General features: G+C 36.4%; 1 protein-coding gene across 1 annotated transcript in view; it reads right to left on the minus strand.

The window, feature by feature from the left end:
- CDH7 (cadherin 7) overlaps positions 1–15,740 on the minus strand; it is a gene marked incomplete at its 3' end in the record, with an annotated part of 127,442 nt that overhangs the window by 102,928 nt on the left and 8,774 nt on the right. The window contains exon 2 of the mRNA XM_081324833.1: positions 1,377–1,804. Coding sequence (XP_081180959.1) covers positions 1,377–1,586 — 210 coding nt within the window. The 5' untranslated portion in view covers positions 1,587–1,804. The remainder of the gene's footprint in view (positions 1–1,376; positions 1,805–15,740) is intronic.

The raw sequence follows: 15,740 nt of genomic DNA on the forward strand, positions 1-15,740 counted from the left end.
CTGGCAGGAGGGGCAGAGAAGTTTAAAAAGTATCTGAACTGCAGACCTGATGAGGGTACTAACAAGCATTTGGTAACTTGGGAAGAAGAGAGGCTTAAAAGCAAAGTGAGGGAAAAAGTTACTTACTACATGATTTCCATTATGATTAACTTTAGGGCAGAATAGTAAATTTTGAGACAAAGGGAAAAAAATACAAATTCCAGCTGTTAAGAGTTGCTCTATTTGCAGGAATAAGATATTGCGGCAACCAAGCATTAAAACTATAGGTAGGTATAACTAGGGCATCGGGTGCTATAAAGTTTCCTTCACAATTGTTTTGAGTTTGCTTCCTTCGCAATTGTTTTGAGTTTGCTTTCAAACTGCCTTGCTACTTGGTCCATGGCTACCCCGAAGGCATATGTGGAACTTGAAAACATCCAGTTTTCCATTCACTCCTCCCCCTTCCCAAATTGTCATCCCACTGAAAACGATCAGCCACTAACCATGCCAGACATTTGTGAGTGGTTTGGGTTTTCAGTGTCTTTCTTTAATGTGTCTTTCCTCACACACAGATTTTGGATTCTGCCTCCTCCCTTGCAATATCCTTTCTCCATTTAGAATTGGAACTGGATCCAATCTTGGGTGGATATATTGAACTGTTTTAGTTTCCTTATTATAGATTTCTGCTGATGCTGTAAATTAGTTAATGGGTTGCAGCAATAATGTCACATGATTAGAAACCCATTTATTATTCAGCTTGTTTAGGTTCCAGATTTTATTTTATGATGCTGTACTTTGCTTGCTCATTTATTTGGAAATGTACAATAACAGCAAAAACTATGGAAACGCATAGCTTTTGCTGTTATCAGTACCAAGGACAAAAGGAAATAGATTAAGGAACATTAAGGCTCCATGCCTGAGCAATCAAACAAATGCGGACATTTTCATACTGTGGTTCCATTACCCTGCTTGACTATGTACATGCATCCATTTCCACATATGTGTTGAAACTGCAGGGAGAATCCATGGCCCCCAGAGATTATGGTTGTAGTCCCAAGCTGCAGTGCTATAATTCTCCAAGGCAGCGCAACTCTGAGACCATATAGGAACATAAGTACCCTAGTAATGGGTAAACATTTGGGGACATAAAAGTCATATTACCAGCTACTTTTTGAAGTAAAAATTCTTAGAGATGTCTGCAAGTAAAAATTGCTTAACACTGTAATCCTTGCATTATCAGTCTCATGTAGCTTTATCTATCTTGTCTTCTGAGTAGGCATTTGGGAGTTATAGTCCACACACAGCAAGATGACAGCAGGTTGAAGATGGCGCTTTACTAGTACAATTCAAAATCACATTAGGCAAGAATTTGTATACTACGAAATAAATTCTCCTACCTTTCCTACATAAAGAGGATCGCTTCCCATGTATTCCTCCAGTACAAAGAACTGATTCCATACCCAACTGCGTTTGGTTCGGGATTTCCCAGGTTGGAAGTAGGGCTTTGATCCCGATCTTGGCAGTTCTGCTTGGCTCATCCCAGAAAGACAGAGGAAAAGAGCAAGTATCTGCAAAAAATGGCAGAGCTCTACTTTGCCTAATTTCATTTTTCTTCTTCTCCCTGTGCAAGGAAAAAAATAAAGTAACAAGAACAAAACAAACAAACGAAATAAAACTGGAGAAAAGAACGGGCAAAGTTCCGCTTGGCTTAGTGAGACATCCAGTGGGATTCCAGAGGTAACGACTGGTGTTTGATGTTCGATTTAAAAAAAAATCACTCTCCACTACTGAACATTCTTCACAAAAGATACAGCATGAGAAATACCTATAAAAGAAAAGGGAAAAATAAAGACAATAACTGTTTTCAGATATATTTCCTGAAAATGACATTTCTTTTAACTTTCATAGGTGAATGATGAAGTTCCCTCAACTTGTCATTTCAGATATGGGCGAGAGGTAATATTTCAACCTGCTGAGTGCTGCTTCTTCAATTGCATTAATAGGTTTCAGTGGTGAATTTACATCTAAGTACTATGGGTATGAGAACAAAGACATGTCTGAGGTCTCAACCCACCAACCAACTGATTAAGAGATGCATTGAGCTCATTTGAATTTCCAAATCTCCCTCACTTGATTTCTTCCTTTCATCATAGCAATCAAATTAACCAGAAGTTACTGAGGAAGTGAAAGAGACCAATTACGTTCACCCATTGCTTCAGACTCTTCCAAATAAAACTGAACAGGAATAAATCAAGAATTTATGCTTCTGGGTTCGTGGCAGGTTTTTAATTCTACCAGCAAATATATCAGTATGTTTTATATTTAAAAGCCTATACATTGGCCTTAAGCTGTCTCAGTGGTGCGTATCAGATACCAGTTTGCTGGTGGATAGTTTTATCATTTTCAAAAGCCACATTAGAGTTTAGTAAGTTGGAGAATGAAGGCTATTTAGAAATTTTAGCTCAAGGATTCCTGAAATAGGTACTGATTCCTGGACTCTGACATGGTACAGCAAATCAAGGTTGAAATACAATATGGAAATATATGCATTATTTTCTAGGTCTCAGTTTAACATGTGATACTTCAATTTCAAAAATAAGCATTACTCATGTCTTAATAGTTACAAACAACAGCCTGAAAACATGCAGACATTAATTGTGATAAAGTAGAAACAGTTTAACATCTATAAGTCCCCAGACTGTAGCATACTTATCAAATGAAAGGCACTGGGGGGAAAAAGTATTTATTTAATTTAGCTTAATTTACTAATTTATATTCCACTTTTCACCATAAAGTGAATTTAAAAATTCATACAGCAATAAAATAAGACAAATACTGTAATAGAAACCAATATTACATAATAAATACATTATCAAATATGAATGCATCCCAATTAAAAACAAATATTTCATTAAAAGAATCATTTTAAGAAAAAAATCAAAAAGCCACAGTATTGATGGGATATAATTGCTGGACCAAGAGAAGTTAGTTAAATAATTAATATAAAAATAAATTAATAAATTATTGTCTAATCATTCATTTCAAAGCTTTCTTTGATGCCTTTTACACTAGGTATCTTAATAATAGTCTAATCATAATTAACTGGACAGAAAGATACAATTTTAGCTCAAGGATTCCTGAAATAGGTACTGATTCCTGGACTCTGACATGGTACAGCAAATCAAGGTTGAAATACAATATGGAAATATATGCATTATTTTCTAGGTCTCAGTTTAACATGTGATACTTCAATTTCAAAAATAAGCATTACTCATGTCTTAATAGTTACAAACAACAGCCTGAAAACATGCAGACATTAATTGTGATAAAGTAGAAACAGTTTAACATCTATAAGTCCCCAGACTGTAGCATACTTATCAAATGAAAGGCACTGGGGGGAAAAAGTATTTATTTAATTTAGCTTAATTTACTAATTTATATTCCACTTTTCACCATAAAATGAATTTAAAAATTCATACAGCAATAAAATAAGACAAATACTGTAATAGAAACCAATATTACATAATAAATACATTATCAAATATGAATGCATCCCAATTAAAAACAAATATTTCATTAAAAGAATCATTTTAAGAAAAAAATCAAAAAGCCACAGTATTGATGGGATATAATTGCTGGACCAAGAGAAGTTAGTTAAATAATTAATATAAAAATAAATTAATAAATTATTGTCTAATCATTCATTTCAAAGCTTTCTTTGATGCCTTTTACACTAGGTATCTTAATAATAGTCTAATCATAATTAACTGGACAGAAAGATACAATATAAACCAAATATAGGTGAAGAAAACTAAGCAGTGTGAAGACAGATATAATCATGCAAATATTTAGAATCAGGTTGCTCGTCCTCTTAATATAATTTTTTTTAAAAAAACATTGCTACAATCTGATCTGTTTGGAGCAATATTAAGAGTTAACCCAATTATCATCAGGTGACCTATTAATTTCCAGAAATTGGTTGATATTAAAAGCTCATAAAGACTAGAAAATTATATTCACTCATAAGACCTTAAAATTTCACAGGAAGACACAATGTACGCAGGGCAAGACTGAAACCGTCACTTGTTCACAGCCTAACCTAATTCACAGAATTTTTGACAGAATAAGATGAGAGTAAAGGAGGAAGCAAATAATACAATGCTAAGAATCACTGGATGAAAATATGATGCAAAATATAATGAACTGCATGCTGCTTCTCGGAACAATGCCATTAGTTTTAATGACAAGAAGTTAATAATGCATGCTTCTTCTGTATAATATTTATGATATACTTTGCAATATGTCACAGCTAGGCAACATGGTATGTCTTGACACAACACTCTGAAGATACTTCTCTTGAGAAATGTATTCTCTCTCTCTCTCTCTCTCTCTCTCTCTCTCTCTCTGTGTGTGTGTGTGTGTGTGTGTGTGTGTGTTTTAATTAGGAATCAAAGAAAAAATAAAAGTGAATGTCAGTACCTACTAAAGCATCCACTTTTGTTAGCATAGTTATTTATAAAGATGCCTCTATCTCTGAGGCATTCTTAGCATGATTGTAAGACAGTGTTTTCCTTAAAAACAAAAAAGAATAAAGAAAATAAGGTCTGGAGAAGATGGAAAAGGTTAGCTAGGCTAGTAGAAAAGTTTGGGGTGGAGAGAGGCTACACTGTATCTTTTAGAGCAATCTTCTAGTAAACAAGGGCCTTCCAGACTCATTCCCACTTTGGCAACCACTTTTGAAAAGAAACTTTTGAAAGTCATGCTGTAAAACTGCACACTGTTAAAATTAAATATTTGTTCAGGCCTGCAATAGAAATAGTAACCAAGATGTGAAAACTTCAGAATAACTGCCCAAAAACAGTTTATTTTATGAAATAAGGATTCCATTTATGGATTTCATCCTTAACTTGAAGCATCTTCCTTTCCTTCAAATCTCCAGTACCATATAACAATATTTAGTTGGACCTATTCAAACTAGGGATTCAATCAATTAAAAATGAAAGTGGGCATATATTTGCATTTTTTTTACTGAATGGCTCAACTGTTTGTCATCCAGAACATTCAGCCAAATATGAGGGGGATTATGTCAATGAGGATGGTGTTTAAGTGGTGTTCCGGTTGTTTGGGGATTGCTTGCAAGGCATCTATTACTATTGGTACTATCTTTGCTTTCTTTTGCCACAATCGTTCTGTTTCTATTTGCAGGTCTTTGCATTTTGTGATTTTCTTCAGTTCTTTGTCTTCTAGTATGCAGATTCCAGGTATAGCTATGTCCGCTAGTCTTTCTTATCAACAATTGTTAAGCCTTGGTGTTACGTGGGAGGTGTTCGTCTTTTTAAATTCTAAAGCTCCAGAGTGCTTTAGCTTTAACTTCATTTTCTATTAATCTGTCTATTTTGTGTCCCATCAAGTCTTACTTGCAGGCATATGGTATTTCTTCCGTATATGCCAATGCATCACTGTTACTACTTTGTCATGCCATAGTTTATAGTCAGTCCATGATTTCTTTTTATTTTTATTTTTTCAGCAGCAAAGCAATGGTCCAATGTTTCTCCAACTTCTTTGTAGAGGAAGCATTGGTGTCTTCTCAATTCTGGCTTTGTATGCATTTGCTCTTAAGGCTTGATCTTCTCCATTGTTTTTATTATTACAATTGCTGATTTAAGATATTCAGATTGGACTTGGCATTTTTATCTACCAATTAAGACGTTCCAAATGTCCTAATATAGGCAGATATTGTTCTTTAATGCTATTAAAATTGATGTCACTGGACATAAGCTGTGTCAAGTATAGCTGCTTTTTGCAATTGACGGACAGTAACTTTGTCAATGCTGATGGTGTTCAAATGATGGTCAGATGTTTTAGGATTGCATCTGAAGCTACTATTATTATTATGGTTCTGTAAACAGTCAGCCAGATGTTTAGACTGGATTTGGCATTTTTTCCACCAGTCAAGTCCTTCGAAGGTTGTGGTATAGACAGATGTTGTTTGATGACATTAAAGGTATTGCTGCAGGATGTCAGCTGTTCCAAGTAAAGATGCCTTTTGCAAATGACTAATGGTGATTCAAGTGGTGCTCCAGAAGTTTTGGTATTACATCCAAGTGCCTTTATTATTGACTGACTGATTTGATTTGATTTTTACTCCATATCAGCAAATAGCCCAAGCCTGCAAAGATGGAGTGAGGAAAGCTAAGGCTGAAAATGAACTAAGGCTTGCAACAAAAATCAAAAATTACAAAAAAAGCTTCTTTCAACATGTAAAATACAAGAAAAAAAGTTAAGGAAATAATTGGTCCATTAGTGGGAGAAAGTGGCAAGAAGGTGACAAGCAACAGGGAGAAAAGCAGAACTACTCAACTTGTTTTTTGCATCCGTATTTACACAAAGGGAAAAAACAGGCCAACCTATCAAAAACAGTACCATAAAAAACAGATTAGAAACATGTTAAGATAGGAAAGAAAATGGTAAGTGAGCACCTGTCCACCCTAGATGAGCTCAAATCACCAGGACCAGATGGATTACACCCCAAGGTTCTCAAGGAATTGGCAGATGTGATCTCAGAACCACTGAACTATATTTTTCAAAGATCCTGGACCACTAGTAAACTACCAGAGGACTGGAAAAGAGCTGATGTAGTTCCCATCTTTAAAAAAGAAAAAAAAAATGGATTCAGGAAACTACAGACGTATCAGATGATGTTAATACAAGGGAAGATCTTGGAAAAGATGATCAAGCAATGAATCAGCGAACACCTAGAGGCAAACAAAATCATTACCAAAAGCCAACATGGGTTTGTAAAAAACAGATCATGCCAGACAAATCTTATTGCATTCTTTGACCAGGTGACAAAATTAGTGGACCAGAGGAATGCTGTGGATATAATTTACTTGGACTTCAGTAAGGCATTTGATAAAGTAGACCACAACCTACTACTTGTTAAGATACAAAAATGGGAGTTAGATAGCATCACCACCGGATGGATTTGTAGCTGGCTGACTGTGGACCTCGATGGAACTGCATCTACATAGAGGGAAGTGTGTAATGGAGTGCTCCAGGGCTCTGTTCTGGGCCCAGTGTTCTTCAACATCTTCATCAATGATTTGGATGAGGGCATAGATGGGAAACTCGTCAAATTTGCAGACGACAGCAAGCTGGCAGGAATAGCCAACACTCCAGAAGATAGGCTTAAGATACAGAAGCATCTGGACAGACTTGAACATTGGGCGCTATCTAACAAAATGAAATTCAATGGTGAAAAAAGTAAGGTTCTACATTTAAGCAAGAAAAACCAAATGCACAGATATAGTATAGGTGGTACCTTGCTCAATAGTAGCAACTGTGAGAGGGATCTTGAAGTCCTAGTGGACAATCACTTAAATATGAGCCAGCAGTCTGCTGCAGCTACCAAAAAACCCAACACAGAGCTAGGCTGCATTAACAGAGGGATAAAATTAAGATCATGTGAAGTGTTAATACCTCTTTACAATGCCTTGATAAGGCCACACTTGAAATACTGCATCCAGTTTTGGTCACCAAGATGTAAAAAAGATGTTGAGACTGTAAAAAGAGTACAGAGAAGAGCAACAAAGATGATCAGGGGACTGGAGGTTAAAACATATAAGGAATGGTTGCTGGAATTGGGAATGGCTAGTCTAATGAAGAGAAGGACGAGGGATGACATGATAGCAGTGTTCCAATATGCCACAAAGAAGAGGGAGTCAAACTATCCTCCAAAGCACCTGAAGGCAGGACAAGAAGCAATGATGGAAACTAACCAAAGAGAGAAGCAACCTAGAACTAAAGAAAAATTTTCTGACAGTTAGAACAACTAACCAGTGGAACAACCTGCCTCCAGAACCTGTGAATGTTCCAACACTGTAAGTTTTTAAGAAGAGACTGGACAGCCATTTGTCTGAAATGGTATAGGGTTTCCTACCTGAGCAGGGGGTTGGACTAGATGACCTCCAAGGTACCTTCCAACATCATCATCATTATTATTATTATTATTATTATTATTATTATTATTATTATTATTATTATTATTATTATTATTATTATTATTATTATTATCCTTCTCCCATCCTGGTCCAGTAGGAGTTGGTAGACTTTTTTTTTTTTTAGTTATCAGTTTAAGGCTGAAAGGCAACAACTAACCCACAATCATCCAGCAGGCTGCTGTGTGTCTCCCTGTTCCTAGTTCAACACCTTAACAATTTTACTACACTAATTTGGATACATTATACATGTGCCTGTGCACATGTGCATGCACACACATTCACACTATTATATACAAAGTAAAAAAATAACATCCATGTGCTATACACACAAGAATAAAAAAAGCTTTTTTTAAAAAAAACACACATTTTCTTACTATTGCATTTCTTTTAAAGGGCTTTCTGATCCCCCCTGCTGTCTATTAATATAACTCCAGTAAAATCAGTGTTTGCAATTATTGTTTATAAGTCAACAATTGCTGGTTCAAAACCCAACAGAAATATGCTTATTATCTATTTTCAAGCTTCCTTGTCCACTACATTTTTTATAAGTTCATTCTCACCATTTTCCCATTTCTCCAGCATTTGAGAAAGAACATTTTACCTCCAACTCCCGAATAGTAACCTTTGAATTACAATGCAAAAGTTATACTAGTTATGCTACACAACATGATTACAATAAAGGAGAAATCTAAAAATGATCTAATGACTTAACGGTGTACTAGATTAGTTAAAGGGGGTATTCATTTTTCTGCAGATAAGGAAGTTGTGACATCTATTATCTGTGGTGGAAATAAAACCCTAGGGACTTGTAACATCTCTGTTTGGAGATTTAGTGGCTGTTTGCATTTTTGCAGCATAGATACAATAGCCTTGAATCTGTTTTTCATCATTTCCTGAGAAAATAAGCACAGAAAATAGAGGGCTTTGAATGTTAAAATCTGGCTTGTACTACAAGCATATTTTATTCCTGGGGTTTTAGGGTTAAGACAGGTTTTCTCCATTTTTTTCAAAGCAAAATATCGAGCAGTCAAGACATTTTTTAAAAAAATTCTCAACCGATTAACATGGAAACAAGAAGGAAATTAAAATGCATACCAGGTCACATGCTCTATGAGGGAAGAGGAATGTATTCTAGGAAGCCACAATAAAGTAAGAATTCACTTCTGCCAACTTCCATATGAGTGAACTGCTAAGCTAGGAAACATCCTAGATGGTAAATGAATTTACCTCATGTATTTAATAACTGTCATCTGCCTTAAAAGCACACTTATGCTAACAACCTCTGGCTCAGTTCTTTCAGCTTTGCGGCTTCTGTGTAATACTTTCAGAAAGGTATCCAGAGGGCAAAACCATAATGCAAATAAAAGCATTTCTGATTAAAGAATCCATTTAATGTCTTTTACAGTAATCCCTTCTGAGGTACTTCTTTGCCCCAAAAGGTCTCTAGTTAGGGGGCTTGTGGAATAAACCAGAAAAAGCCAATGTTAACTAGGTGGCAGCAATTTAAAAGCACTCTCTTTAAAACACTGGTCTTTCTCTCCAGGGTGGAAAAAGAATATCATCCTCCAAATGTCTAAAATAGAACAGTGGCTAAATCATGGGTCAAGATTTTGTTGTAATACAGTAACTACAACCAACTATTAATCCACATTGTACTGATTAGCAATAGCAATAGCTCTTAAGCTTAGCTTCATAGTGCTTTACAATACTCTCTAAGCAGTTTACGGAGTCAGCATATAATCTGGGTCCTCAGAAGGAGGAAAGGATGAGTCAGCCTTGAGCCAGTCTGGATCAAACTCCTGTCAGTGGACAGAGTCAGTCTGCAATAGTGCACTCTAACCATTGCGCCACCATGGCTTCTCAGCCATCAGAAAAATGTGAATCCATATTTTTTTTTAATTTCCATCACTTATTTTGATAGCATTTGTTGACTCTTGAGATCAAATGAAGCCTTTTGAAATCAGAGCAGACCATAGGCATGTGATTTGATCTAAAGCATATTACCTCATATCAACTTTATCTGAACCAACGATAAGACACTTTTACAATACATTGGGTATTGTTTCTTGTCAGGTCAGTCCTCTACTTATAACTGTTCTCCAACTGGACTCTTGTAACTATCTTGGAAGTCTCTAAAATGAGAACACAATTGAAAAGAGGTAAAATGATTACAGTAGTGGGGATTTTATTTTAGAAGAACTCATATGGATTCTTCCTCCCTTGTTCTTATTTATCCATATTAACCATTGTTTGCAAGTATTGGACTAATCAATACTAGTTCCCATTTTAAAGGTGACAAGCCTCAACCCAGTTATCATCGTCTACTAACCAAGACTACTGAACGATATGCTGGACATAAGTTTTATGAAACATATTAATGCAAGAGAAGGAATTTGTTTGGAATCAAACCATCAACACTTGATCAATGCATCACATTGCATCATTTGGTACAAAAATATTTCCACTCCTAAGAACTCTTTATGCTGCCCTTTCTGAATGAAAGGTAGCTTTAACTTGATCATTACAGTGAGGTTTTAGAGCAGGGGTGGGGAACTATGTCCCTTTTATGACTTGTGGACTTTAATTCCCAGAATTCCTGAGCCAGCCGTGCTCTAGAGAAATCTATAATTTCCCCTACATATCCATGGTTACCAAAGTTGATTACATACACAAGAACATGTATTTACAGTGAAGAGGTACTGATACATCAGGCAAATTTGTTTTAATTCCTATATGAAGGTGATTACAAAGATACAGCATATTCTTGTACTATTTCTACTTAACCTTTAAACTGAGTCTTTTAAAAAAATCTGTCCCAAAATGAGTTTCACACCCAAATGTTAGACCACAGTCTTATTTCTATCTTACTAAATGCAGACGATGATGTAATACTTTCATTAATCCACACTGATGTTTGCTAAATTCTGCGATTGCTTGCAACATTCACTTGTGAAAAAATTAAGCATCAATTATTCCAAAAGAAAAGTGTTTAATAGTTCATTAAACCTGGTGCAAACTGCATCATAGGTCGAAACCCAATGAAGTGACATGCAGGCAGAACAGACCAAGATTTTTAAATACCAAGGAATCTGCTTTCAATTTTCTACTGTGTGGAGATATCAAACTGGTAGCCTTTCAATTTTTGTCCAGAAGGTTTTAAATGCTTTGCCAGACATAACAAAAACAATTTTGCTGCAACTCCTGCCAAGCTTTTTAGAGCAAAGGGACCAGTCCTCTTGTTATATGGAATACAGCTTGAATTCTGTAAAGACTTGAATGCAGCAGAAACAATACGATCATTTTATGAACTTTGTTGTGTTACCCTTGCTATGTGTCTAACACACTTGTCCACTGGATGCTTGGTTTGGCTCAAATGTAGCTAAAATGAGACTGTCAACAAAAATTGGTTGAAAACTAGTCTTTGGGATGAATTCTTCATTCATTCCATCATTATGACTTATTTTTTTAATGGAAAAAAACAATGTAGCCAGATGTTAGTCTACTGTGGCCTTCCAGGTGAATCTCTGATCATGCTAAATTCTGTTCTATTGCAATTGCCATCTAGAATGCATTGGGTTAGAACAGGGGTGTCAGACTGCTGGCCGGACGTGTCATCCGGAAGCCGCGCCCACCCCATTGCCGGCAATGGCAAAACTGTCCCGATATATTGTGCAACATCATGTGACGTCACGAGTTTGACATGTCTGGGTTAGAATTTGTCCTTTCATATTAAATATTATTTTATTGCATTGTTTGTTTTTGTTTCCAATGGATAATTATTAATTGTACCATTTGTGTATATTTTGGACTTTCTTGAGTTTTGGTTTTTGACTGCTAAGCAAATAAATAGAAATTACGGACTATGAAAGTTGCTCAGGTCAGTTTAAAAAAATAAATGTTGTCATTCAGAAAAGCCTACTTGGCTTTGGAGGTTTCTCTTCTACTTGTCTACATAGAATTATCACAGATATATAACTGAAGAAATAAAGATCAATAGAAAGGAGAAAGAACACATTTTTTTCTTGCTGTGATAACTATAATTACCTTTGATAACCTTGCTGGTCATGAAATAAACTACAATGTAATTATTAAATGATAAATCACAAATTTTTGTCACCTGAAACAATTATTCACCAAAGGACAGACAAACTGACAGCCGATAGGGCCTTCTTGGATTGCCAATATTTTGTCCTATTAAAATCAATGGCTTTTAAAGTGTACAGAATCCAGTTAAACAAAAAAGGTATGGAGGTAGTCCTCAACTTACAAACGTTTGTTTAGTGACTGCTCAAAGTTACAGCAGCACTGAAAAATGTGACTTATGGTCAGTTTTTCACAGTTATGACCTTTGTAGCATCCCCATGATCATGTGATCAAAATTCAGATGCTTGGTTCATATTTATGACTGTTGCTGTGTACCAAGGTCATGTGATCACCTTTTGCGACCTTCTGACAAGCAAGGTTAATGGAGATTCACTTAACAACTAGGTTACTAATTGATCAACTGCAGTGATTCACTTAACAACTGGAGCAAGAAAGGTCATAAAATGGGGCAAAACTCACTTCACAAATGTCTCAACAACAGAAATGTTGGGCTCAATTTCATTACCACCTATAATGAAAGCTACTGTGGCTGAACTATAAAAAAATCTAACACTGACTAGATGGCAGTAGACACAGAAAGCACTCTTTGTTGCCCTCTAGTCACTATTTCTACTTTCTCTACTCAAATGTAGCAGCCATTTAATATAATTTCATCTTTAAATAGAGTTAAACAATTCACACAGTTAATTGTAATTTAATCTTTCAATTTAGTTATATAGTAATACTTGTTCCCCCAAACCAACAATATGTTAGGGGGGGAAAAAACTGACTATAAGGGGACCAGTACTCTGTTCTCATCAGCAGAATAACTCTGAAAACTGAATGGGGCCAAGGCTGATGGGGCAGGAATTATTACATTTTTAAAAAAGCAGATTAAGAATGAAAATGGGAGAAATGATTAGGGTATTGGCAACTGCCCAGACCTCTCCCTCTTCCCCTGTCACTGGAGAAGTCTGTATTTTTCTGTGCCTGTATAAGCACAAAAATACAGAGAGATATGCTATATACAAAGCGATGCAACAAGAAAACACAGATACCTCTTACAGCCAATTCTGGTAAAGGATTTGGAAAGAATTCAAGAAGCCAAAATCTATATGCCTTTCCTTATCATACTTAATGTGCAAGAATGTTGATGTAACATGCAAAATCTTAATTTAAAACAAACCATGATTGGGAACATTTGCTCACCTGCTTTTACTTTATAGCTGGCTCCAAAGAAAGAACTAGGGCAGGGGTCTTCAAACTTGGCCCTTTTATGATTTGTGGACAACTCCCAGAATTCCTCAGCCAGGCATGCTGGCTGAGGAATTCTGGGAGTTGAAGTCCACAAGTCATAAAAGGACCATGTTTGAAGACCCTGAACTAGGGTTTCTTTGTCATTCATAAATCTTAACAACCAGATTTAGCATAAATCATGCATTCCAATCTTCTTTGAATCATGGTTTCTCATTGTTTACTCCCTGATTGCAAACCCTTGTAGGAAGAAAAGTCTCCATCATGGTTCCTCCAAGCGGGGAATAAACAAGGCAACTGCTTTGGGAAGAAGGTTGTAGTTTATTGCAGAGGAAAGGCAGACAGAAAGATGGATCCAACAGGAAAAGAAGGGCTGAGCACATGTGGGTAGTGGGTTTTTATACCCCCTGGACTCTATTGTCTGGAGTTATTTCCTGTTTCAAGCTTTGTATTTCCTTTGTCCCTTATTCTGTCCTGAGCCTAGGTGTGCCACTCTAGGATTCTTGCTGGTTGTCTGTCCCAGCCCACCTCCCTGGGGCAGGGGTATGTAGATTTTACAAGTCTGAAGTCTTCTTAGCTTCAACCTTCCTGAATGGTTTACATCTGCATTTCTATAGAGTTAGTTTCCACTTGGGGGAGGGAGACTTGGGGCTATTAAGAAAACCTGGGCATGCTTTTTCTGTCTCTTTTAACTTCTTTTTAGGAAATGTATTTTCCTGCCCTTTTAATATTTCCTTCTCTGGGGAGCTGACTTCCCACAATCTAGTGCATTCAGCTAAACCACAATTAAGCTTCGGTAACCTTTGTTGTTCTCTCAGCTGTCACTAAAGTCACACAAATCCAACTTGGTTATTGAAACCATCTGATATTGATAAACTGTCATCTTATTTCAGAGAGGCAGCAGATTGTTATTTAACGGGGATAAAAATACCAACTCAATTTTCATAAGAAATGTCAGTAAAACATTTGCAATGTGTTAGGGTCTTTTTTCCCCCCAACCCCTCTGAAATGCCTTGCTCTGAAAAAACATTTATATTCCAGGGCTGCCATAATAACCTTGATTATTGTGACACAAAATTGCTGCTACTTTTCCTTCTAAACTTGAAGAAGAGCATGAAAATTGCCATGTTGGAATGGAGCTTTAATGTACAACCTCAGCCATAAATTGAGAAGAATCTTTTTTTTAAATTTTAATTCCGTTTATATCCCGCCCTTCTCCGAAGACTCAGGGCGGCTTACAAGCTTAGCAGTAGCCTTCATTCTATGTATATGCCTGCTTATTAGGGCTTTCACACACACCCCAAGCGGCATTATTACAAAGTCAGCTTAATTGCCCCCAACAATCTGGGGAAGGATGTAAGGCTGAGTCAACCTTGAACCTTGAGTGGTATTTTTGCAATGCCACTGTAAAATTGTGCTGTATCAGGAATTGGGGGCTGCTGAAGAAATTAGCAGAGAACTAGTGTTGTTAATGTGATTAAAGCATCCAGCTACAAACTAGCTACAAACTCTGAGTTCTAGTTCTGCCCTAGACACAAAGCCTATTGGGTGACCTTGGGCCAGTTATTTTCTCTCAGACCTAGAAAGGAAACAATGGCAAAGAATTTCTGAAGAGTCTTGCTAGGAAAACTGGAGGGTCTTGTCCAGGTAGTCTCTGAGAATCATATGGGGGTGGAGGAGGGAAGGATTATTACATTTTTCCTCTCCATGAAATATAGTTTCCAGCAATATTTTGCCTTACCTTCTTAACAAAGCATTATTCCAGTTCTGCTTAAATCATAAAGATAATCTACAACTTTCTCCATTTTCCAGACATAGAATTCTTCTTATTTATACAAAAAAGTTGTTGAGACTCTGGAAAGTGTTCAGAGAAGAGCAACAAAAACGAATAGGGGCCTAGAAGCTAAAACATATGAAGAACGATTGCAGGAACTATATATACCTAATATAGTGAAAAGAAGGACTAGGAGTGACAAGATAGAAGTCTTCCAATAAATGAAGGGCTGCCAGAAGGAAAAGGGGACCAAACTATTTACCAAACCACCTGCAGGGAGGACAAGAAACAATGGATGGAAATTAACCAAGGAGAGAAGCAACTTAGAACTAAGGAGAAAATACCTAACAGTGAGAAAAATTAACCAGTGGACCAAATTGTCTTTGGAAGTTGTGGGTGCCCCATCACTGGAGTCTTTTAAGAAGAGACTGGACAGTCATTTATCAGAAATAGTATAGGTCTCCTGTGATAGCAGGTGGTTGGACTAGATGACTTCTAAATTCCCTTCCAACTCTCTTACTGTTACCAAATGTCCGCCCCACCAGCTCCAACAAGCTATAGTTGTTGGCTTCCATATATTTTGAAAATGTAAGAGGATTATACACTGGCAAAGTGGGTATATATGCAGTACTACACTAATGTGTAGACCA

Source organism: Vipera berus, assembly GCF_964194415.1.
Source record: "Vipera berus genome assembly, chromosome: 3".
NCBI classification, from domain to species: Eukaryota; Metazoa; Chordata; class Lepidosauria; order Squamata; family Viperidae; genus Vipera; species Vipera berus.